The sequence below is a fragment of the Trypanosoma brucei genome, chromosome 8 (genome assembly GCF_000002445.2).
Source record: "Trypanosoma brucei brucei TREU927 chromosome 8, complete sequence".
NCBI lineage: Eukaryota > Euglenozoa > Kinetoplastea > Trypanosomatida > Trypanosomatidae > Trypanosoma > Trypanosoma brucei.
The window spans coordinates 1289997-1315210 of record NC_007281.1 but is presented as its reverse complement, the minus strand read 5'-3'; the positions used below and the strand labels follow the sequence as shown (position 1 = coordinate 1315210).

The following is a 25214-nucleotide window of genomic DNA, read 5'->3' as shown; positions in this document are numbered from 1 at the left end:
ACATGCAATCTTCTTGCTGGTGTGCACGCACCATGAATTAACTTTTGTATGCACCGTATCAGTTTTACAGGAAAACAGCAGCTGGTGACTATTTCTTTTTTTTTTTTTGCGTATACCTATTTTTGTTTTCTTCCCTTTGTTTTTTCCATTTTCCTCTTTCTCTTTCTCTTTCCTTTTTTTGTTTGTATCTGTTCCACCATCAATGCGTGTCGCTACCCCACTTTCGCGTCACACTTTTTCCAGCTTATTGTATAAATGCCCTTATTTCCTCCTCCTTTCCTTCGAATATTTTCCCTCCGCTGATTGAAGGGCGCAGGGGAGTGGTTGGGTTAAGGATTGAATGGAAGGAAGTGGTAGCTACCGGTTAAAACGGGGACGAGATGAGCTCAGCACTCCACCGGCTTCAGGGAATTTTCCGGCATCGGATCAAAGGGGCACACAAAATTTGTTAAGATGTCCCTGGTGCCCGAATGGTCACCTAATGCGACCCGCAGCTAAGTCCCCTACTAATAACAGTAAAGAAGAGGGAACACATCTTTGCACGAACCGATCATCATGCCCCTGCGGTGCTGTTATCGATCAGGATAGAACCATGTCGTTCTCTTGTATCGATGGCAGTGACCTGATTCGAAACTTTTATAATGCCTTAGATGATCATCTTGAGACGTGCCAAATTGTTTCTCAAACTCCTAGTCAACGTGACTGGGCACCCTGGAGTATTGTAGCGGAGCGCAGCATTTTGTTTGCTGATCCGTCCAACCGCAAGCAACGCCATAGCGTAGATTGTTCCCCGCCTTCTTTGTCTCCAGACCCTAAGGGGCCAGTCTTTTATTTCTTGCATTGCGACAACTGTGGTGAGAAGGAGTTTGTATGCTGATCGCTTCTCAACGTTGTACTGTTTTGTTTTTTCCCCCTTTCATCCTCTCAGGGACCTTCTAAGTAGCGGAAGCAGCGCGGGTCCTCTGTAGCATGGAGATTGTTTCTTAATTTGGCGGGGTAGATGTCCATTTTTTTCTTTTTTGATTTCATTTTATTGATTTATTTGTACCTTTCACGCTCGCAGCCTCCCTCTTTCTTAGAGCGCATGTTACTTGAAAGAAAACAAGTCTGGTGGCGGATCAAAAGAGAATAAAATATATGTGTATATATAAACATATGCACACACTAACAATATATATATATATGCATCGGCGCGGAGCTTGTCGCTTGGTTCATAATAACCATCCCTTTTCTTACTTCCAGCCACCTCCACACGACTCGTCTCTGCTGGCCGTGGTGGAGGGGACGATGGAGCACCTCTGCGTAAGTTAAACCGTGTGGCTGACTGAACATTCGCATAGAATGACTTCCACGTCCTCAACCGACGCAACATGAGAATACCCACGTCGGTGTTCTCTATTTTGGTTGTGGAAGTTTTTCTTCCATGTGTGACACCAGCATTATTATCAATGTTATGTTGCTTTTCCTACTTGGTTGCATCAGAATTTAAGAAATTAGGCCATCTAACCCACCATTAACTGAATGGAACAATCATCGAAAGTAGTGGTAGGAGGAACGTGGTGGAAGCCTCAGTGTATAGCTGACATCCCGCGTTTCCTCTCTTTTACGACACCGCACGCTTCACTTTTGTTCCCACACGAAAACACATGCGCTTACAGTAATATATATATATATATATATATATATATATATATATGTTGGTCTATATGTATATATGTATACATTGATTTCATTACCCTTGTTGTCTTCTTCCCTACTGCTTTCGGGAACCTGGTCCCAGTAGTATACCGGCACCACAATGAATATATGTATGCGTTCTTTTTCCTTTTTGTTTCTTACCTGCATATAGTCCTTCCATAGATGCTGTTGCTGTTAGAGAGGGAGCATCCCGCCGTTCATGCTGCTGTTGAGCGCATCTTGAGGGGCGATAGCAAAATACCCGTAAGTGTTGTGCGAGACTTCGATGGCTGCGAGTATCACATCCGCGTGGAGTGGGACAAGGAAGAGAAAGAGATGTCACAGACGAGTGGTGTGGATTCAAAAGATACCGGAAGTGGCGAGGTCGGGACAGTAAATGTTGGTGGCACTGCCTCTGTAACAGTTTCGCTTCGGAGCTTCACTCCATTCGCTGAGTTGAACACCCATGGGAACTTTTATGAGGTACTGACAACACTCTTCCCGTCGGAGTTGCAGAAATTTGTTGTGTGTGACACACATAAGGGAGATGGTGAAGATTTCACAGTTGCGGTGCACATTCCCTCCAACGTGCCTGCGAAGATGCTGAAGGAGGCAATGCATTCGACCGCCCAGCTACGGGCGTGGAGCTTCGTACCCGCATTTGCCCGGCAATTTGAGTTGTTTTTAACGAACCCCGAAGTAGTTCAACCACTGCAGCTGCATTACCACGATGGTGAGGAAATGGTGGTGTACAATAATAGGGGAAGTTTCATTGTTGCTATCGCATTGCGTGTCCCGTCTAAGGACGATGCTGTGTTGACACGTCACTTTCTGCAGGCAATGGTGGAGGTGAGGAAGCATGAACGTAGCTTTTGTGGTTCGTCTGCATTTATATTTGAACAAGGTGGCCCTCCGGATTCTGTCGTTGCTGTGACCGGTCCTCGGGGTCGTGTGCGCGATCCGAACACATTTTGGTGTAGCTTCCAGTTGTATAAGCAGCAGATGGAACCCCCGCCGCGTCTCGTTGAGACTGTTATGCACCTAGTAAACTTCCGCACTACGCTAGCCTATCATATCCGTGCCGGGAGGACGTACATGCACGGCATTATGCGGAAACGTGTGGAGTCGAGCCTTCAGTGGTTGAATAAAGCTAAGGCTAGGGTGGCTGAAGAAACGAAGATTACAATAACCTGAGGTGCACATCACTTGAGACGGTATTATCGAAGAAAAATGTAGATGAAAGCGAGCCTCTTACCGGAATGCGAGGGCGAGGGGAGTATGGGGGAGAGGGAGGTGTTGAGGGTGGATGGTTTTTTTTTCTTGTGTGCTGACGAAGCGTGCTGCACCACTGTTTTCATCGCAGTCAGATATTGGGAAATGTCTGCTTTTACTTTGGGGGGAGGTAAATTTTCTTAACAGCGGCTTCATTTCCCTTTTGAATTTTTACCTGCGCTTTTGCTTCCCGCCCGTTACCTTTGGTTTGCGTCTGACGGCGCATGAATCTGTTTGCTTCTCTTCTGTTTCTGAGCGGCGGAGCACCCCGCGCGCAGTCTCGCCGGTTGAGATGTTTGAAGTCATCTTTCCCAAGTAGTCGGTTGAGCCGGAACTTTTAAAATAATTCGCATGAGGCTTTACACGTCCTTGCTGTTGCGCGCTATTTCCCCCCCTTTACACTTACGTGGAGACTTCTTGGTTTGCACACTAAAGTTTGTTTGTTTCCCCTTGTGTGTGTTCTGGGCCTCACTCTTCTTGAGTGGAAGGCGAGGGGGAGGTGGAGTGTTCACCGCTAAACCTGGAAACACAGTTTAGTCTGTGCACGCGTGAGTGTTGAGTATGAGTTGTAGAGTAGAAAACAAGGGGGATATCCCCCTTCTCGGATTGTTCATTTGCATTACCCGCCGTGTTTCGCCTTCGTTTCCTTTATATATATATATATATGTATAAATTATTTTTTGTCTGTGACTTTCCTTTCCTTACCTCGGTAAATAGCCCGCAAATACTGCTCGCATGACTAGGTTGCCTTCAGCGGCAGCGGGGCGCTCGTCTCCGCCAGCACAGGGATCCTCCGTTCAAAGTCGAAGTGCCCGCGGGGATGCTGCCGGGAATGATCAACGGAAGTTGAGTCCAAAGCAACCCTCGAAACAGCGAACCAATGCGGGGTCGCGCCACGCTACTGTGGCTGAGGCACCAAAAAATGAAGTGGAACTTTACATGCAGCGGATTAATGAGATCAGTGCTCAGCGGACCAAGGTGGTACGGGAGTATCAACAGAAAATTGCCTCCAATCGCGCGCAAGTGCGTATGATGCACGATGAAAATACGCACCTCCGCTCCATTCGTGCCTGTGGCAAGAACGTAACGGACCGGGAGTTGGAACTTTTGGACCGTCGCAAATATGCAACAATAAGACGGCTGAACCGCCTGACACACCAAGTGAGAAAGATCGAGGAAGGAATTCGCAGAAATGAGGAGGAGCGTGTAACCAACGAAAGGGAGCTTTCTGAGGCAGCCAAAGATGGCGCCGTGTCAGGAAGCAAAAGTGTAGCATTGCGGATTCATCGTCTCGAAAAATTTCTTGATCAGACACTGGGGCACCAGCGGTTTGTTGCGAGGATTAATGATGGGTACCGTGAGCTGTTGAAGGAGCTTGTGGAAGATTCTATTGGTCGTGATGCCCGCACGCGTGCTCTGGAGCAGCACCTTGATATTCGCCACCAGGAATATGCGCGCCTTGTAACACTCTATCACAACGCTACATCGCAATATGAAAACGTGCAAAGGGATTTAAAGAGCTTTGATTCCTCTTTTCAGCAGGCACGGCATTTGAAAGACAAAGCCCTTGCTGACAGAAGACTTCGTGTGGAAACTGCACTACGTCAAACACAAGGTCTTGAGCAGCGGCAAGTGGAGTTGCAGCAGGAAATTGATGAGGAATTACAGCGCATCGAAGAAGCTGAAATAGAGAAGCAACTTGTCCTGCAGAGGCGACGACGAACTATATTACCCCCTGATCGAAATTCTGTGGTTGCTGGTACGTCTGACTACAATCAACGGGCTGAATTATCTGACAGGATCGCTAATGCCCTTCTTGCAAGTGGATCGGCGAAGGATGAGGAGCGCATGAGAGCGTTCGAAAAAAGTTTTGTAAAAATGATGCGTGTGACAGAAGCAGAGTCACTTGACGACCTTGTGAATAAGTTTTCCCAAGAGCAGGCGCTGCGTGAACAGCTTCAAAAACAGTACCGCGACGAGCAAAAAAGACTTGAAGACCTTCAGAATGAGGTTGCGAGACTGAAGAAAAAAGTAAAGGATCACGAAGTTACCTACGTACACCCCGCACCTGTAACGTTCTGCATGAAGAGCGAGTTGGATAGCTACGTTACCGATGCGTCGTGTAAACGTGACTCAGCTCTGGGGGAGCTGACAACACTGGAACGCATTCTGGCGGAGGTGGTGCAGCACACAGATGTACTCGCAGAGCAAGTTTCATTGTATAAGCCTGAGGTTGTGGTTCCGCGGACAAAGATTGAAAATGTTGTTACAAATTTGCAACTCTTGGGGGCAAAAATACTATCCCTTGCCGACGAAACGGTGGACCGCACTTCAACAGCGCCATGTGTGGCATCTATTCACGTGAACCTTCCATCGTCCAACACGCGTGTGAAGCTGTGTTCTATAAAGGAACAGGCCAAAACGGCAACTCCAACAACGTCAACCCCCGTTACAAACAATCCGCCGTCACCGGAAACGGATGGAAGCTGCTTCTTTGACAAGGGGAGCTGCTTCACAGATAGCGTTACAAATGGCATCGTACCCATTGGTGGGGGAAAGCTTGGCATTTCTACAGTATCAAGCGACTCTGGTGAACACGAGGATGACACTGAGGAAGGCAGGCGCTCTATGGCTCTATTGGACAATGATGAGCCGTTGGGCCGTGAGCAGATTAAACGCTTGGCTGCGGTAGTGCTGCGCCGTGAAGAGAGGCGCCGGCTGCGGGAGGAACGCCAGCGGTGATAGTAATAGGATGGTATGTGGTTGTTTGCTTCGATTACTGTGATTATGTATTCTTCCTTACTTTAGCAGGAGAAGCAAGAAGAAAAAATAGGCGGACGGCGAGAAAAGTAAACGCAGTAGTATTTGTTTCCCACATATGCATTGATGTGCATGCATGTAGACAAACACAACGTTAGAGGTATTTTGTGGAGTGGCTCCTGACGCCCACGCTTTCCGGAGGATCTGGAAATGGGTCATGCGGGAGGTATTAGATTTGCGTAGAAAGGGAAGTTTTCTTGTGTCAAGCAGCTAGAGGAAAGGCGTTTGTTCTTGGTTTTACTTTCTTCGCGTTTCTTTTCTGACTTTCCATTAATCCAGCTCGTGGATGGCTCGCTCTTTCCCTCCCCTAATTTATATTGAGAGCTCACTCTTTTGCGCCTTTCTTCCTTTTTTATTTTGACTGTATATACACGTAAAAATTACCATGTGTAGCTTCCTATCGGGACGTTATTCATTGTGGTAGAATATCACGTGAATGTAGGGGCATCTGAGACTTTGTCTCTTTGCGCTCGTTCTGTTGTTCATTCAATAGCTTTCTTTTCCACACTCCCTGATACCCACGATTTCTCACCGCTTTTAACCGTTGTTGTTTGTGTTCTTTTCTTGGTTAACAAATGTTCGTTCCCATATCCATATGTGTGTTTTCGTACATGTATGTCATACAAGGTAGTGAATTTGTGTGATTCAGGATTCTTCCTCTACGGTATCCGACGCAAGCGTTTTTAATCCGCAGCTCAGTGTGCACGGCCGTCACAAACATCGGCGGTGGTAGCAGTCATAGTTGCGATGGGGAAACGATCGATTCGGATACAAGAGGAGGCCTCACCTTTAATGGAGATTATCGGGGATCTTATTGAGAAGTTTGTGGGAAACGTTCGCCGCGGCAAGTTGGGGCCGCGTGATGGTAAAAGCTTTTCGATGACGGCAGCCAGCGGCTCGGTGCAGCTTATGCACGAAATTATTACAGAATTTAAAAACCATCTGGAAAAGAAAGGCACTACAGGGACTCACTCCCACTCCTGTGAGATTATAACCTCTAGGGACGTGCATCGACTGATATGGCTCATCTCATTCACTGGTGACGCAATGTTGCGCGCCCAATTTGGTACGCTTCTGCTCACAAATGTCACGCGTCGCGTGCTCTCTTTTATTCGTACGGCTGCCGTTGAATGTAAAGTGAGCAGTAATGAGGTTGATAGCTTTGAGAAGGGGGATGCGGGTGGGTCAGACAATGAGAAAAGTGCTTCGTTGGATATGCAGCGGCTGGCGACCACTAATCGGCAGTCGAGTGGCGTGTGCTCAGTTGCAGGCGGTACAGGACGGGGGACGGGCACTACAAATGATTCCAATGAGAGTTATGAGGAAGAGGAGCAGGAAATATCAACCGTTGGCATCCCTGGCAGGCAAACACTCCGCAGGGCGCCGAGTCGGCGTGAGGTGGACAGCGTGGTGCGTGAGGAAGCGGCCGTGCTCGTACACGCCCACGATTTTTTCAACTGTGTCTTGCAACATATTGTAGAACTCCGTGCTGAAATAGAGGGGATGTGCGACGCCCTATGCGAGCGTGCGGTAAAGCAACTGCACCCAACAGACACGGTAATAACAACAGGTAGCAGCCATACAACCCGTCGGTACCTCTTACATGCTCTGTCAGCGGGAACTTCGTTTAAAGTTATTATTTTGGAGGGTGCACCTCTTCTGTGCGAGGCGTCCCATAAATTAGCAGCGGAGCTACGCTCCAAGCACGCAGAAGTGCAAGTGTTACCCGACAGCTCTGCATTTGCGGTTATGGGTACCTGCACAAAAGTGCTGATCGGTGCTGAAAACGTCCTCGCAAATGGCGGGATTCTTGCGCCTATTGGAACCCATCCACTTTGTATCGCAGCCAAGCATTTTGCCGTTCCCGTGCTCGTAGTAACCGCAACCATAAAAATGACTCCATTTTACCCCAGTGATGCGTACTGCACAAGCCTGGTGAAAATTTCTCGTTCTTCAGCACAAGAAATACCGTGGAACACATACGGGTCTCCAGGTGATGTACTGCCAGCTCCGTACGGAGCTGATGTTGACACGTTTGGCTCTTTTGTGGTGCACTCACCAGTGACGGAGTATGTGCCTCCAGAGTTGATTACGCTCTACGCAACTAACGAGTCGGAGTACACGCCGTCGCAGATTCACCGCATCGTTCGGGAAAACTACAGTCCTGAGGACTGATCGTGATGCTTGCGTTTGCTTAATGCTGTTGCTTTGCGGTAGCGGAGGCAACTTGGGGGAGGGGGGGGGGGAAGAGTGATGATTTTGGAATATACACAGAGAGAAGATGGTAATGAACGAACCGTGTGACTGTTGACTTGAAAGGGGGCCGGGGTGTTGATAGTCGGATGCAGTAGCGAGACCATACTGGGGGTTCCCCTCGTTTTTTTCCAGTTTTCGCTCCATTATTTTTCCTCTCCTATTGCGAGTATGCGGGAGAAAGGGTGATGAGTGTAACACATTTCTCAAGTATGCGGTGTTAGCAGGCTGCACTCATTATTGAGGTTACTGTTTCTTGTTTCGTGACTTCCTGCACTTTCCATGCCTTCTTTCTTTCATCGCTTTGCTTGACAGCGTGTTCCGTGTACCTTTCACAGGCTGCTTGTTTTTACACTGCAAAATAATTATTCCATATTCACACTCTCATCCTCTCGTGCGGAAAGGAAGGGACGCAGACGAATATCCGGTAGAAACAGTAGCAGCGCAAGCGATAATCAAAACAAAAGTAGTTGCGGCCACGTAAGCAAATATATATGTTTATGATGCTCAACGGTACCGCTGACGGTGAGAGTAGGTGGAACAAAGTGTGGCAGTTCACAAAGACGTATGCGAGGCATGTTGGAAGTGTTTACCTTTCCTTCTTAACCCCTGCCGCGCTTGTTATCGCTTACAATGCTGCCATGGTCACGCAAGACACGGAGCGATTCGGCCTCGCGTGGATGCACTACGCAGGAGTGCAGGATGAGGAGGAGCGGGAGCAAAAGTTCCCCGCTTATGAACCCGGCAGCGCGCCGCAGCGTAAGCGCCTCGCCGCAGCAGGAACTAGGGAGTATGTTTCCTCCACTGCTTGAATTTATTGATTAAGGGAGCCAGAGGAAGGGGGAAAAAAATATAGGAGAAGAGTATGTTGAGGCCGATGAGCACCAAAAGAAGGAAGAGGGAAAGGGTAAATGAGAATCAAAGGCCCTGCGGGAAAGTAACGAGGAATAGTTTTGCGGGGAGGGTGAAGCAGCAGGCGTCGATATCGTGAGTATTGGATGTGAGTGGTGAGAGTTGTGGGCGAAAAATTCAAATGGTGGAGGAAACTAATTTTCTCAGGCACCAACTGGACGTGTAACGGGGTGTTGTGCTTTAAATCTTCTTCAGTACAACTTTTTTTTGTTGGGCACTTTCTTTGTCGCGAGCCATCGATTTTTAAAAAAAAACAGCTTGTTTTCGTTTCCTCCGCTAAAATGCTAAACTTCCAGCGAACAAGTTGTTGTTATTATCACTAAGTTGTCGGTCCGCATCGTCTGACCTGTCTTCCGTTTACTTGGATAACTCTTGTCCACCTCAGGGTGAAAATGTGTGGTGTAATACTTCACTTCAGCTTTTGCAAACCTCTCTTTATTAGCTTTTTGTTTTTTGTCTTTTTTTTTTAAACAGGGGGTTATTAGTGTATGACTTAACTATGCATATATAAATAGATACGTGTGTGGTGCACGCTTGTTTAACCCGCAACCATCCCTTGCTGTAGCCAAGCTAGGGAAACTAAGATGAAGAACTGTGACTTAGGGAGGAAGTGTTTCAAACTATTAAGGTAGCGGTGTGAATTTTCATAATTTCCGAGTTTGTGTGTCTTTTCAATTAGACAACCACTGGGATTCTCCTTGTATAGTTGAGGGCACATTATTCATGAGGTGCCTGAGCCATTTTTTTTTTTTCGCTAGAGGCGGTGTACATGTTTCTACATTATTGGGCTTGTTGTATTAGGCACCTTTAAACACATGAATGTGAGGTTTGTGATGTGATATTTCCATCCGGTTTGTGTGCTTCGCGTGGTGGTATACGTACAAAAAAAATGGAACTGTGGAACGTCGCTCTTTTTTTTTTTTTGTGTGTGTGTGTATGTGTTTTCGTTTTATTTTTTCGGTTTATAGCGGGAAGGAGAAAGTGTGACGGGCGTCGATCCGTGTATTTTTGCCCCGTACTACTGCCCTATTTCTCCCGCCTCCCTTTTTTTTTTTCATTTACCCTCTTTTACTTTGGTTCTCCTGTAGGGAACAGAATTGGTTATCAGCCACGAACTACCGTGCAGTAGCTGCGGATTAATGGCTGACAGTAACAACAGCGGATGCGACGCTGCTGTTGCTGGGGCACATAATAACAATAATAATAATAATGAGGAGGAGTTTTTGCCTGACGCGGTCGCTGGATCATCTGCGATTAAAGCACCAGTACCGCGTAAGAGAGTGGTGAAAATAGGAACTTCTTCACAGCTTCTGCAGGAGGAACTTGGCTTCCCCAAAGAGAGTTCAAAGCGTAAAGACGACGCAGCCGATCCGGCCGGCGATGGCTCTCCAGAAGGTTTTTTAGATTCAGGCACCGTTGACCCATTCATGACAGTTATTTATCCAAACACTGGCACAGAAAAAGATGAAGATGGTCTGGACGACGATGAGGAGGCAGATATTGCTAACAGGGTTGTTTCACGTAGAGATGGTGACAACTTTGACCGCACGCAGGTGCGAGTAGGTGGTTTCTTGCAGGGTGCTGATGACAACATGGCGTTCTTGATTCCTAATGACCTTCCACGAAGCACATTTCTTTATTTGTTGACAGCTTCAGACGGTCGGGACAGATTATTTAAGTGTATGCAGTGTAGTTTGCATCTTTTAATTTGTCTTTTGATGCGGCCGTCAATCCTCCCACAGGGTTCGGAGGAGACTGCAGATTACTGGGCAGAACGTTTTCGAAAAAATATTAACACCATTCGCCACGGACGCAGCTTGTTCAAGTTGGGGCGTTGGATAGTGAATGCTTTTTACCTGCAGGAGGTTTACGAAAGACTTGCCTTGAAATATGGAAGGACTATGAGGGAGGTGAAGGGTGAATTTAAGGCGTTCTTATGCCGATACTTATCCCTTCCACCGGGGTCCGTGATGCGACGACTTATCGGGTGGGACAACAATGGTGTTGGGGGAGGAAGCGCCGGTCAGTTTGTGAATAGGGAAGTTTTGGTTCCTGGTGACACATATGAGCACGTCGCTCGTGTGGAGTTTCCTCGTCAGTTCGTCTCAGAGTTGCATTCTATCGATGCGAAATTAGTTACTACTGGTCCGAGTCTGACCGGGATACAACAGAAGGAGGTGGGAGTTTCTGGTGCCATTAAAGCGTCTGATATGGCGTTGCAAAGCGAGGAGGCTAAAGAAGATGGAGACCGCAAGGTGGCGGGTTTCTCAACACTATCAGAAGGTAAAGGTCTCATGGTTCGTGATCCGCTGCGAACTGAGGCGCTCACTTCGGGTTCTCTCGCCCCTTCCGCGACCCCTCCGTCATTATACCCTGCCGCCACTGAGATGTATGCAGTTGGTATTGGTAACACCACAAGGGCGTCACTATCAAAACCTGCCACGTTACTGCGGCCACTCCGATGCACTGGAGCCGATGATGAGTCAAGCAACAGCAACAACACATCAATCGCTCACAACAACAATACGGCACCCAGCAGCATTTGCGGTGGTTCGCTTAATTATAGTTTGATGCAAGAAGGGAAACCCAAAGGCGACACATACAACGAGGGTTTCTCAACGAGCAGAAATCCTGATGACTCTCATCAGAGTTATTTTAAAATGTACCAAACTGTGCCGTACGAACCGAAGCTTGGTGATGCTCTGCGGTTGCCTCACCAAGGTGAAGGTGACAGTATGAACAAAATGTCAAAGAACCAACCCTCTAGAGCCAAGTTTGCACGTTGTGGGAGTGCTGTTGATAACGGTGATGATATAGGTGCAGAAGAGAACATGTTCTCACTCGGTGCAGCCTTTGATGAAGGTGATAACCACTTAGAGTCTAATGGTACTGTCTCTCCCTCTGACGACAGGGAAGAAGAGAGGGAGAGAGGTCTTGCAGCAGAGATGGGGAAACCTGCGAGTCGACGCAAGGGTATTCTCCAGTTCAGCACACCTCTCATACTACTTCAGGCCGTGCGCAGTATCGCGACTATTGCCCGCCGTCTGCTCCGCGACCTCCTCCTGCTTTCATCTGAGCACTTTTTAAACCTGTCACCGGTTGAGAAAAACCGTGCGCTTCTTCAACGGCACTGCCACTGGCTATGGTTGATAGTTGCCAGCATTGACGTCCTCCTGAACACAATTCGTCTGTTGAACCCCGGTTGGTACAAGTATACAAATGTCAGAGACAATCCCAGGTTTCGCTGTGGTTGTAAGGACCCCGACACAAGGGGCTCCGTAATGCTTTTCCGTGAGCTCGTTATCCGGCGGCAGGCAAATTTGTACTTCCCAGATGTGGATCTCGATTTCGGCGTGCCCATTTGCTCCTCCCCGGGTTACTTTGAGGCTGCTGATCCGGAGAACATCGCCCCCGCCTGTCGTGTATGCGGCAAGCTCTTTGTTGAGATGACATCACCCGACGAACAGGGTGAAAAGCTCGAGGAGGGTGGTGATGACACAACAGCGGAGGAAAAAGGCGTCACTGACACGGAGGAAGTTGAGACCAATGGGAATGCCGCTGTACGGCAAAAAGCGTCTAAGTCGATAACAGGACGCGCTGAGGTTGTCTTTCTGTTTATTCCGTGGCTGATGCGAAGGCTTTTCAACTACATATGGTTGGTGCGATCTCATTCTAACTGGAGTGCTACCATTTGGCTTCAGGTGAGTTACTTAGCGGAGTTTTACCTTGCTGTGATGTACTGCTTTGGGGGGTACGACACAGGGAAGCGGGATGCTCCTCTAAAAGCGATGATCCATCCAACGGGTGCCATTGTTGGTTTTGTTGGGGCAATTATTGGGGTTTACCGAGTGATCCAGAGTGCACCAAAGTGAGCCGAACCCGTGCGTTTAGCGTTAATTATGGTACGAATTGGTGCCAGTATCCCAGCGATAGGCACGGACTGCGTCATCGTGCGCAGAAATTTGAAACAGGAGAACTATACTTTGAGAGGTGTTAATTATATGTGTGCGTGCCCCTCTTGACCATCTCCCATGTGCTGCGAGTAATCCATGCCAAAGGTGAATATACATCTGTTTATATATGTGGCATTACACGTGGCTTCTGTATGTTAGAGCCTCGTGGACAACGGGATATGGAAGCCAATAGAAAATATAAACGGCCAGCATTCGGCTTCATAAAATAGGGTTAGGGCATCCAAATAAAGTAAAGGAATGTACGGTGACCATATGTAACCTTTCTCTCCACAATAACAATATAGTTTGGTCAGCTGTTTTTTTTTTGTTACTATGCAACTTTATCCGTTAGTGGACATTCAGCTCCGTTCGCCGTGGTTGTTGGTCGCCTCTAGTCGGCACACTCTCTCTAGTGTGGATTTGAGTACCTATGCAGTAACTTTTCATTAAATTGTTGTGCACGAACGTGCTTTATTTGTCTTTTTGATTATCTTTGGTTGCGACTCCTCTTCCGTTCTCCTGCGTGTCGACACTTTTTGTGCATATATATGTATATATACGTGCATGTATATGCGTAAAAAAAATATATGTCTTCCAGTGCTATGTTTCTATTGTTATTATTATTATTATTAGTTTCATCTTGCTGTAAAGGTGCTTGTCGCACTATATATACTTTCCTTTCCTTTTGTTTTTTTTTTCCATCCTGTCGGTTTTATTTGTTTTGGGTTTCATCTTTATTTCCTGTACACTCCCTTCTTATTTCCACACCTGTATCACAGGGAAAGAAAGTCGGGAGAGGGACAAGTTTGACAAGAGAGAAATATTTGTGGCGGACATTTTGTTACTCGGGGGCGAGGAAATATGGAAAAACGTTGTTGAGAAGAGCACTAAGAACTTGATAGAGTGGAAGGGGAACAAAAGAAAAAAAAGAAGAAGAGTAGGTGTATGAGGCAGGAGGAGGAGGAGGAGGAGGAGAGGGATGAGTTGTTGTGGTAAACTTAATTAATGAAACAAAATGGTGTGAAGACTGGGAATGGGGAGGATGGGAGAAGGCGATTGAACTTTAGGGTGGGCGGAGAGGTGGGGAGGAGGGGGCAACGAAATGAAGATTGATTCGGTAACGGATGGGAGTAAAGTACATTGTGTGGTTATGACAACACTGATTGTATGATGTGTTGTGTGCATATATACATTCTTACATTTATATGCAATTCTGGTAATGTTGGGCCTTGGGAAACACAAATGGTGAGAGGGTGGGAAAATGCCCATTCGTGTGCATATGTGCATATGCTTAATGTACATGAGTGAATCGCCCCTTGCTCTTTGCCTCCTCCTCCTCCTCCTCCTCGCCATTCCCGCATATCAACCGCCGTTTGTTCCTCCTCTTATCTTCCGTTATGGGTCTCATAAAAGTTTAGGGGGGGTTGAGGAATACTTCATATATTTGTGTTTCTACTCCCCCTATTGCTATTTATTCCCTTTTATTCTTCCTCCAACGCTCGTGTGCCTCTTTTGTTTCTACCTGCCAAAGGAGGTGAAGGGGGGCCAGAAATGATGTTCTACTTACGCGGGATGACCGTCCGCCTGCTCATCAAGAAAAAAAATAATGGTTTCCGTTCTTCCCAAAATTTTACTGTATCTCCCTTCTTATAGAACTAATAGTTGTCGAACGACCACACACAATTTTGCTTGGCAGTACATCGGCCGTGTTTTTTGTTGGTGAAAGGGTTTGAGAGTCGCCGGCTGTCAAAAGGCGGTAAGTCCACGGAAGGACAAAAAAAAAGTGAATATTTAAGGTTTCAAAGATACGTCTCCGCCGACCGTCACATCGATACGGAGGGGCTAAGGGTCAAGGAAGTGGACAAAACAATCTTCAAGTGGTATAAAAGGTAGATATAAGTGAAGAAGAGTATACGAAGTAGGAGGCAGGGAGAGTGGTGGGGTAGGAAATATATCGCCTCTGAGCAAGGCGAGGTAGAGAATAAGGAGGCAAACAACTAAGCAAAGAACCAGTAATTAGGCGACAGTAACAATGACTTTCGTTGACCTATTTGACATGACGGTGGCATACGTGCAATACTTGTACATCATGGTCTCTCTCTCACCAAACAGCTTCCCAGAAATAATTCTGCAGCCGCTTTCGAAAGGCCAGTTGGCATTATTACATATATCGTATGATTATCTAACGGGGGATTCACAAAAAAGGGAACAAATGTTCACACTTCCCAACTGGATTCCCCACGACAGTCGCCTAAACTACACATTTATTGTTGTCATTATTCCCATGGTCATCTCTCTTGGAGGGTTCTTGATTGTGTCTTCGACGGGCGCGTCCCTCTGTCTTTTCGCGCAAGTGGTGGCCGTTTTCTTTACAGTACTTGGCGCAGTGCTTGTCTCCACGCCTCGCGCAGAAAAAATGGAAATAATGACCCGCGAAACACAAAGGATTCTTGTTCTCGCTGGTGGAGTGGGTCTCATTGTTCTCTTTGTTGCAGGCATCATCTATCTATTCATGTTACGTCGGAGTCAGAAAAAAAAGAGACGATTGGAAATGGCCGCCGATCGGGGGGCCGAGCATCGGGAAGAGGTATCCGCAATACAAAAAGCTGTGAGACGTGTGACGCAAAACAAGAGGGCAACGTCTGCCTTGCTCGCTTACGAAGCAAAAAAAGAGGTGTATGTCCAGGCTCGTAGGTGGCGCAGCATTTTAATCCAACTGCTCGTTTGCGGCATTGCTATTGCAGCGGGATACTTCATATACGTTACATTGCCAACAGAAGATTCAGCTGAAGCCTTGAAAATAGGCCGTTATGATAAAGCAGTGGCTATTACATTTTTTGTTGCCAGTAGCGTAATTGTCATATGGGCTTTACTCAGTATTTCTCAAAAGGGGAGACAGATACAGGTTAAACTGACGGACAAATTGTCCAAAGCACTCACCAGTACTGCGCTGATTGCCCTCTCCATTGCCTTTACTCCGGTGACACTGAATATGATGAGGTTGTTAGTGTGCACTGAGGTGTCTTGTAATGAAGGAGAGATGATGATCAGAATGAAATCCGCTGTAGGGGGGTCGAGAAACTTTTCAAACTCCTGGGATACAACTGAAAAACCTTGTCTTGCTTGCAACTTCACGGAGCACACGCAGAAATGTTCTAAATCGCTGCAAATTAAGCTATGTGGTGGTAATATTCGTGAAAAACGTCTGGCATACGATCCTCGAGTATCCTGCCGTGAGATAGACAACTTCTACAAGATGTCCATGTCGTTGGTATTCATTGCTTACTTTGTCGCATATCCTGCTTTCCTCATACTATCAATCGATCGAGCTACGAGCATCCTGGTGGACGAGTACCCACTTGAAAAGCGTATCTGTGATGAGTTCAATAAAAAGGAGCTTTATTATGAAAAAACTTTGATGTCCAGAAACGTCTCGTCTTCGCTGTACGTGGCGTTTAAGTATCAGTTTCGTCGGTCACGTATTTTGTTTCTTTTGCAAAGGATCTTGCTGGTCCTTATTGGTGTACTGATGCGACGGGGTCCAGGGTCAGTGGTTGCATGGTTGGGTATTAGTCTCATCACATGCATCTGCTTGGTGTACCTGACGTACCTCATGATGGTCAGGCCTTATGCACGTCCTGTGGAAAACTGGTACAGTATTTCGCATCAATTGGTTCTTACGTTTATTGGATCTCTCGGTGTTGTGGGGAGTATGTCGACCAGAGAGCTTGTTCCAAATGCCGTCACCATAACTGCGGTTGCCCTCATGATTGTTGCTCCCATGTTTGCCCTTATCGTGGGGTCTGTACTTACCTTTCGTAACGACCGTCAACGCGTGGAGCGACTACAGAGTCGTCTTAAGCGCGATTTCGAAACTGTGGCAGACACTGCTGAAAACCAATCGCCTGATAACGTGGTGGTGGGTGAAAGCCTTGACAACCCTAACTGCAAGGGGCAAGCAACTGCGTGTACTGACCCTGATTTACCCCCACGTGGAGATGGTACTACAGTTGGTTCTGCGCAATCACCGGGGGATATGGCCAATAACCCGCAACCAGGCGCCGAAGTGAACGATTCTTCGAACGGAAGGGAGACGGGTCTACCTGCACAGAATCCTCAAGTTTTAGCAAGTTTGCCCGCGGCAGGAGGTGGGGTGAAAGGGGATAACACGAGACAAAGAAGTGGGAATCGTGCGGATCGAGAGGGGGCACCGGCTTCAGGGCCTTCGGATGGTGCCGATATAGGAACAGCTGTAGTATTTGCGGATGAACATAATGCACCCGAAGAGACTGACAAGAAGGAAAAGGTCATGAAAGACGATTATTTTGGTGACAAACGATCCTTCGAACCCCAGGAATACTTCCGTGGATACAAAGAAGTTCCACTGTCCCATGATTGTGGCGAAGGTGAAGGTGAAGGTGAGGGGGGTGGGATGGATGATGAGCTCTACGAACAGACAGCAGTTAAAAGGGGTGAACTGAAGGCGGTACTGTCATCGTTAATAAGGGAAGGGGACGACTACTTGCCTGACGACGGCTATCCACCAGGGGTGGCAGTTCCCTCTAACGCGTTGGATGGTTGGCGCCATGAAACGCAGCATGGCGAAGAGTACGATTCTGCTAAGAAGGAAGATGACGCCACAAAAGGAAAGCCCTCTTGTTTCTCTGTAATGCTTCGTTGGATGCGGCAGTGTGGAAAGGCGTTTCATGTACACAGCAACACTCTACGTTATGGGGAGGTGCTGCAAAGTCGAAGAACCCTCAAAATGACGGCTGGCATCGCGGAGAGGCCATTTTGGATCACTCCTTCCGAGTCTCAGTTCTTGGCGGCTAAGGCCGAGGGGTGTGATGTACCGGCGATACGCCAAAGCGCTGGAGGTGATGAGGGTCCGTCGAGCCCATATGAACCAAGTCAATTTTTCGCTAAACTCGTGGAACACAAGAAGAAATGTTGGAATCCCCTTGTTGGCCCATCGAGCAGAGCGGTAACCGCCGCAAAAACAGCAAAGGAAGGTAGTGGTAAGACAAAGGGGTCAAATAGCCCGAGCAGCGCACTGGCTGTCGTGGCAAGCAACTTACCAGTCGCTAAGGAAGGTAACGTTAACCCATACGGTCAGACAATAACCAGTGATGTCTCAGACCGCATATCCGCCATGCTCTCGAAGGAACAGCTATGCGCAGCACTCGCTGAACTGAAGGCTGCCGATTTAGATCGTCTTCTGCCTCGTGATCTTAAAGACACTACTGTCACCGAGCGGCGCCCGTCAATCTGCCCCGAGTTCGCACCTCATGTCGCCCTTGAGGGAGAAAGTGAAGGGAACTGGGAGGCTTTTGTTCAAAGGCTACTGGAAGACATACCCGACCCGCTGGAGAAGTATAGGGAAACCGGATCTCGCGAGTCAGCCGAAGCTGAGGGGTCGCCCAAGGACACAACAACAGGGAGACGACAATCGGTAACGTTGGACGCTGCCTTGAAAATGGCAGGTTCTCCATCTGCGAAAAGAAAATCGTGGATGGATGTCTCGTCTGCCCGCGCGCTGGTGAGGGGAGCGGCTAATATGAATGCAGAAAATATGCCGAAATTGCGACGACATTACCTGCTTCGACAACAGTTGGTTGACGAATATAATTCTGAGGCAGGGAAGTTGGAATCTCTCCAGATGGCTGTGGACCACCGCATCGCTATGAGTATCAGACGCTACATGCAAATTTTCTTTGTGGCGCTTTGCCTCTTTTCAACGCTGTCCCTAGCCATGTGCATTGGAGGAATGATGTACAAGGGAGACAATATTAGTTTAACAAACGCCCAGAGTGCTTACAGTGTGCACAATCAACTATTTGGTTACAAATCATGGGAGGAGTTCACTCGTAATTGTTGCTGCAGCAGTTTGTCATCACCCGCTGCCTTACCGCCAAACAACGTGATGGCTTTAGAGCGGTGGGTGTGTAGAAACAGACTAGTGAAGGAGCGAGTGCGGCGTGATGTCCTTAAAGGCGAAGCTGTCGATGGTTTCAAAATACGTGAGTTATGTGGCATGGATTTCAAAAACGGATGCAAATTGAAGTTGCATCCAAAGGGAAGAGTTGAAATTGAGAACTGTACTACGCCAGTTACGGAACAAGAAATCTTGCGGTGGTAGTAACAGAAAGCGCATGCAAGCAACTTCATTTCGGTTTGAGTGCCATTTTAACGGGTGCGTAGAAAATGAAATAAGGGAAGAGAAAAGAATGCCCATGAACAATAACCAACAATTTGAAGGACAGAAATAATCGTATGTGACTGCGTATATGTGCATGTTAATATTTATTGGTAATACATTTAAAGCTGCAACAGATAAATAATGAAATTTTCTGTCTGCGGGACAGAGCGAAGGGGGTCGGTTGTTTGCGTTGCTGTGTAAACTGCAAGCAGGAAGTTAAGGAGCAATGTATATATATATATATATATATTTTTTGTTGCATTTGCTATCTTTTCTTCACTTTCCCCCTTTTGTGATGAAGTCCTTACGAGTTTTTATGTGTTGCACTATTCCTTTCTGATGCTCTGCCTGTGCGTTTGTATTTTTGAGTGAATGTGGAGCAGAGAAAGGGGGAAATTACATCTGGAAGGGCCTGTGCACGATTTTTGCCTGCAAGTGCCTCTTGATGTGTATTCACCTTCTTCCGGAGTCTCAACTCCAATATGAATAACATCTCGCTCTTCCAACTATATTCATAAACATACACGCCCCCTTTTTTTTTTTTTGCATTGCCCCCCATCTCTTGCCTTTGTCCTTTTCATTGTACAACCACTCGCGTTGTAGTGCATATATGATTGTATATATCTTCGTAGTGAGGCTGAAAATGTATTCTTGCTTTTCGGTGGATCGAGGAGGGGAGAATCAAACATTTTTTGGTTTGGCCTTTTAAAATATTACTTGTGTTTTTTTTTTCCCCTAGCATTACTGATATCAATATTGTTTCCACACCAGTGTGAGGCGTGATGCTGATGGTTGTGTGCATCTTTCTCCCTCTCTGGGCACCTCTCCTTCGAAGTCACTCGTATACAATATTTGGTATGAATGTGAACGTGAGCGCGCATGAGTGTGCGTGCGGAAAAGGTTTTGTCTTTTGGTTTCCACTTTTTCTTTTTTTTTTCTTTTTCACCTACTATTGCATGCTCTTGTAGTGGAAAGGGGAGCGCGCCCTGAAATGCGAAAATGCGAGAGGTTTAATATATGTCTTTATTTTGGAGGAGAAAGGGGGGGGAAACATTGTTTGTTACTGGTGGTATCCGTGTCTGTATTTGTGTTTGTGTTTATATTTGGAATTGGTGGAGTCGCCTCGTGAGGTTTCACACACGCCTTTTTTTCAGACGTGGTTGACTTCCTCCCCTGGATTTATTTTCTCCCACAACACGGCGCTCGAAATGCTACGGGGTTATGTAAAGCTGCAAAACAAATGTTGAAAGAAAATAGCTAAACCATACTCGCTACTAGCCCCGCTGCCAGTATGTAAATGTTTTTTTTCTTTGACTTGTATGACTTTGTGTGTTTGTTTTTGATTTTTTTTTTCAAATTCCTTTTTTTTTGTTTGCCGCTTCTAACAATACCGGTGCTCATGTTACTCGTGCTGCTTGTGCAACTCGGGGATGGATAGACGAAGAAAAACGGGGAAGTGTGCGAAAAAAAAAGTGTAATAATAATAATAATCGTAACCTAACTAATGCTAAAGCGAAAGGAATAAAAATGAGAAAGGAAATAGGTACTGGTGCTTGCAAATGTACCACAAGATTTATATGGAGATGAGGGCCAAAATTATGGTAGTAAAACTCTTAAATAAGCACACATAGACATACAATTATACATAATTAACAACTTATATTAAATTATTGCAACTCTGTCTCCTCTCCATCCGTGAACATATGATTACGTGTACCGTGAAGAATGTTTCCCCTATTGTGTGTGTTTGCTGTCTTACCTTTTCCACTTCACATCGATTGCGGAGAAGATGTGTGAGGCTGTACACTTGTATTTTATTTCCGCCATACCGTCCCTTTTGTCTCATCCCTTTTGTTTTACATAATACTGTGTTTCACTATTTTTTTTTTTAAAGACAACCGAAAGAACAAAGGGAGGGGAAAAGCTCCTCCCATCTGTATGTTTTGATTGGTGGAGGTCTCGACACGATGCTATATGATGTTGTGGAGTTGTTGGCAAACTACGTTCAATACATCAATCTCACAGTGTTGATAGCTCCAAGTGTCTTTCCGCCAGCGTACAGTTCCTTTCTTCGATTTGTGGGCAGGGCGATGAATGCCATTTCCCATGGTGGCGGTGTAGCCGTGACAGTCAATGGCACTTCAAAACATAATAACACGACTCGCATGTTTGAAGGTTCCACTCTGAACTTGCCCAAGTGGATGCCCCCAGATTTGCGTAGGGTTTTTGCCCTCACAAACATTGTGGCACCGCTTTCCCTCGTCGTGCTTTTTGCGCCGGTGCTAGGTCCACCCCAATTCATTGCGTTTGCGTATGCGCTCTGTACCGCGGTTTTTTTCTTGGCCGGATGTACGTTGCTTCTTCACGCACAACATTCATTGGAAGTGCTCGAGAGCGGGAGCGCACTGTTGAAACTGGTGCGTGCTATCCCCTCGGACACAAAGGTGGCAATAGCTGCAGCCAGTGCCGTTTCTGTGGGCTTGTTAGCTGCTGTTGGTCTCACACTGCGTCTCATCTGGGGGAAGCGAAGGCAGGCACAACTATTGGAGCAGCTCCGGCATTTGGAACAGGCTCCACATTCCGTGGAGGAGCGTGTAGCTGAGTCGCTGATGAACATTGCTGCGAGTCACAACGGGTGTGTGTGGAGGGATGGCGAAGGCGGCATGGAAAGACCGGTTGAAGAGCGAGAGAGGGAAGAGACCCGTCTGCGTTGTGCGAAAGCAGAATTGGCGTACCAGGAAATGATGCAGCGGCGGCATGGAGAAACGCATGCCTTTTCATTATGGTGGGCACTGTTGAAGTTGCTGGTACTGTTGGGAAGTGGAACTGCCGCTGCTTTTCTCCTAAGGAAGAGCCTGTGGGAATCGACTGAGTCGCTTTTTTGCAGCCCGCTAATATACTTCCCAGTTAGCATGCTCCTTCTGACGACGTTCTTTCTCGCGTTGTCGCTCTCAGTTGGTCTCTCAGAGGGCGGTCGCCGGTGGCTATTTGATGCAAAGCTGTGGTTTCGGCATTTGTTTCTTTATACTTTGCTACTTCTCGTTTCCTTCCTGTACGCCCCGCTCATTCGGAGTGCCATCGGTCTCATCCCCTGTCGTGATGTGGTTGACAACAATGCTCCTGTCGCCTGTGGAGCAGATAATAAGTCTACTTCCGTTTTGGAGGTTGATACCTCAAAGTGGAGCACTACCGAGGCACGAAAGCTGATGGTCGGATCGAATGTCTCTTGTGACAGCGTAAACTTCTTTCTCTACGCGTCTGCCTTACTCACGTCAACTACGTATGCCACATTCTTTATTTTACTCTACGGGCTCGTCACACGACAGGCGCTGCTGGCCTTGGAGCACTATCCACTTGAGGATTCAGGGAGCTGTTCTGCGCGGTCAGCGGAAGTGGTGCCTGCAATTGGTGGAAATACAGCAGAGGCATTTCACCATTCAGGAAATTTCTTTGGCAGAAAGTGGGAACCAGCGCGGGGAACAGTGCCGCGTGAAGGAGTAAGTCAAAGTGGTCGTGAGCGCATGAGACATAAAAATTATTATGGAAGAGTTCACAGTTCACAGAATGAGGTGCACTTTTTGTATGCGCCGTACACCTTCTCCTGGCGTTACTTCAAGCTTGTTGTGCTGGCCCAAAAAACTGCTGTGGTTATATTTTCTGCTGTTATGCAGGAAGATGACGGTTTGGCGAGTCCTTGGACCGGCTTCATTGCCTCCGTTATCCTTCACCTCGGGATGCTTGTTATCCTGGTTGTATGTAGGCCGTACTCCGGACCCGTAGAATTCGCGTTGAGCCTGGCGTTGCAGCTCATGCTAGTTGTACTGGCAGCTATGGGTTTGGTGTCCTCGTTCAAACCGGCAGTCGTTTCGAGATCTTTATGGTCGTTTGTCGCGTCCTGTTTCCTCCTTGTGCCGTGCGGTGCCATTCTCGTTGGTGGCTTATTGGCTAGCCGACGCCAGTGTCGTTTAAAGCACAGAAAGCGGACGAAAAGGCGGCAGCGGGGAAACCAAGTTTGTGGCTTCCTTTGGGATTTTTTAACGTGTGGTCTACGACCCAAACCAAAGCACTCCGGTTCGCACTGGTTCTTGCATCACAACCAGGAGCCACGTAGCTATCAAATCTTTGTACCAGCGTTGTACTTTTCACTCCTTAAGACTGAACTCTCTGCAAATGCGGGACCGCTAGGGGCGGCAACATCAGATAGGCTGCGGCGGGTAGGCTCCAACCATCTCCATTTACGGCACAACAGAGTAGGAGATGGGTTCAACTCACGGGCGGCATCACCGTCACCGCCGGCAGTTGACCACTCAGTACCGCCTGCGAATTCGTACTCTACATGCGGGAGTCCGTCTCCTTCTGCCCCATCGGCAAGGCCGGTAGTGACTTCCACAAGCCGGAGCAGGGAACGTTGGGCTCATGTACGGTCGGCATTGTTCTCTGGAAGGTTGAGAAGTTGTTCACCAGCCAAGACCTTGTTTAGCATCCGACAAACGCCAGTAACCTCTTCTACGTGGCGTGAGGAAACCTCTGAGCACGGCGGAGTAACAACTCCGCAAACGCTGGAGCCTACATTGTCTATTTCGGCCTCCAGCTCGCCGTTGGCAGAAGAGCACCAGTTATGTCAGCGTGCCATGACTGTTCTGTTTTCTACAGTAGGTGGCGCATGTCGTTGGGGGGCGTCACCATGTGTAGATGTTCAAAAAAGCAACACGCGCCGCCGCCTAAGTTCAGTGGCGGTCTACGAAAGAGGAAGTTGTCCCTATCAACTAATTTCGCGACGCAACCCGTGGGCTTCTCTGGAAGGGCGGCATTGCGAAGCATTCTTGGAGCGCGCACAGGCGGTTGCCGCCCGCCAGCGGTTGATTGACTTTTATCAGAACCAGAGAGTTCACATGCTTCGGAAACAGCGTGCGGTCGATTGCTACATAAATGCGCAAGCTGCTCAGATGGTGCGGTGGCTCCTCATTTTTCTCGGTATTAGCGCTGCTGCTGCTGCCGCACTGTTTTTACGAGGTGTACTTCAAGTTGGGGAGAGACATGTGGTGGTAGGTGTGTTACCCAATTGCAGTGCATGAGAGCTATTTTGATAAGTTACATTTTCTGTTCGTTGCGCCAGTATGTCCCCGAGCAGGTAAACTCGATGGTACATACTGTGTATGCGTACACGGGAAAGCAATTCATCGATGATGGTCCGCATCTGCACGTTGCAATTTTATACTGCTTAGAGGGTAATGATCGACAGTATTTTGTTTACATCAAATGGGTTTCGTCTGTGGGAATACAGTTATTTTGATTGGGCTCCGCATGACCTCTCTTTTAGTTATTGGGGAAAAGAAGAGGCGAGGACACCCATACATGTATATGTGCACAGCCACGAGCATCTGCTTTTTTGTTTGTTATTGTTTATTTGGCTAATGGTGTTCTCAGATACCCAGAGGATACCCAAACGTTTGACCAGGACACAACCGAATGACAATTGTATTGTATCCATTGCCTTATTTGCATTTTTCAATAAATTAATATCGCTATTACGGTTATTAGCAGTATTATTCTAGCCTGCTTCTACGAGAATGTTATTGTTATTATTTTCATTGGTGTTACCGCCTTATTTTTGTTGGTTAAAGGCATTGTTCCAGAAATTTTTGCCTTCAAGGTTTGTTGCTTGTCATTTCCTTTGTATTTTTATGCATTGTTGCCTACGGGAAAACGGCACTGGGAACTGTTCGTTCTTGCAACCACTGTATTTTAACGGTAGGAGGAATAAATGCCTTTACTGTGGAACTTTCACTTCCTTATTTTGTTGAAGAAACTGCCGATGAATCATCGCAGAAAAAAAAATCTCACCTTTTACAGTTTCACTTGGCTTGTTGCGACTAATTATATGTTTGTGCGAATTCTGTGCATGCATTCATGTGTGTCTGATAGGTGCAACAAAAAAAAAATGACAGAGAAGCTAATGCTATTCCGACTTTTGTCATCTCTTTCCCCTTCTTCTTGTGCTTGCTTCCTTTCCATATATTCGACTTGCTTTTTTGACCTCCTTCGCACTTCGTCGTGACGGCGGCACCTTCGACAGTGTTTACATTTGTAACAACACTAATAAAGTAAAGAGGCCCAGCAATCATCTT

At 47.2% G+C, this 25214-nt stretch overlaps 8 protein-coding genes across 8 annotated transcripts, besides 10 other annotated features; all 8 read left to right on the top strand.

The window, feature by feature from the left end:
- Positions 1–25214: part of a sequence feature (sequence corresponds to BAC RPCI93-29H22) that runs on past both edges of the window.
- Positions 92–184: a sequence feature (A-rich).
- Tb927.8.4420 (hypothetical protein, conserved) lies at positions 341–877 on the top strand (the record flags this gene model as incomplete). Its single annotated transcript, XM_842180.1, has 1 exon — positions 341–877. The coding sequence occupies one exon, from the start codon at positions 341–343 to the stop codon at positions 875–877; it is 537 nt and encodes a 178-aa protein (XP_847273.1).
- Positions 1134–1188: a microsatellite.
- Positions 1661–1724: a microsatellite.
- Tb927.8.4410 (ARP2/3 complex subunit, putative) lies at positions 1861–2871 on the top strand (the record flags this gene model as incomplete). The annotated part of the gene is made up of 1 exon (XM_842179.1): positions 1861–2871. One exon carries the CDS (start codon positions 1861–1863, stop codon positions 2869–2871), a length of 1011 nt encoding a protein of 336 aa, XP_847272.1.
- Positions 3597–3631: a sequence feature (AT_rich).
- Positions 3685–5691, top strand: Tb927.8.4400 (hypothetical protein, conserved; the record flags this gene model as incomplete). The annotated part of the gene is made up of 1 exon (XM_842178.1): positions 3685–5691. One exon carries the CDS (start codon positions 3685–3687, stop codon positions 5689–5691), a length of 2007 nt encoding a protein of 668 aa, XP_847271.1.
- Tb927.8.4390 (translation initiation factor eIF-2B beta subunit, putative) lies at positions 6517–7944 on the top strand (the record flags this gene model as incomplete). The annotated part of the gene is made up of 1 exon (XM_842177.1): positions 6517–7944. The coding sequence occupies one exon, from the start codon at positions 6517–6519 to the stop codon at positions 7942–7944; it is 1428 nt and encodes a 475-aa protein (XP_847270.1).
- On the top strand, positions 8517–8834 carry Tb927.8.4380 (hypothetical protein, conserved; the record flags this gene model as incomplete). The annotated part of the gene is made up of 1 exon (XM_842176.1): positions 8517–8834. One exon carries the CDS (start codon positions 8517–8519, stop codon positions 8832–8834), a length of 318 nt encoding a protein of 105 aa, XP_847269.1.
- Positions 10074–12806, top strand: Tb927.8.4370 (hypothetical protein, conserved; the record flags this gene model as incomplete). Its single annotated transcript, XM_842175.1, has 1 exon — positions 10074–12806. The coding sequence occupies one exon, from the start codon at positions 10074–10076 to the stop codon at positions 12804–12806; it is 2733 nt and encodes a 910-aa protein (XP_847268.1).
- Positions 10123–10145: a microsatellite.
- Positions 13497–13519: a microsatellite.
- Positions 13840–13871: a microsatellite.
- Positions 14214–14235: a microsatellite.
- On the top strand, positions 14920–19026 carry Tb927.8.4360 (hypothetical protein, conserved; the record flags this gene model as incomplete). Its single annotated transcript, XM_842174.1, has 1 exon — positions 14920–19026. The coding sequence occupies one exon, from the start codon at positions 14920–14922 to the stop codon at positions 19024–19026; it is 4107 nt and encodes a 1368-aa protein (XP_847267.1).
- Positions 19313–19336: a microsatellite.
- Tb927.8.4350 (hypothetical protein, conserved) lies at positions 21054–24161 on the top strand (the record flags this gene model as incomplete). Its single annotated transcript, XM_842173.1, has 1 exon — positions 21054–24161. The coding sequence occupies one exon, from the start codon at positions 21054–21056 to the stop codon at positions 24159–24161; it is 3108 nt and encodes a 1035-aa protein (XP_847266.1).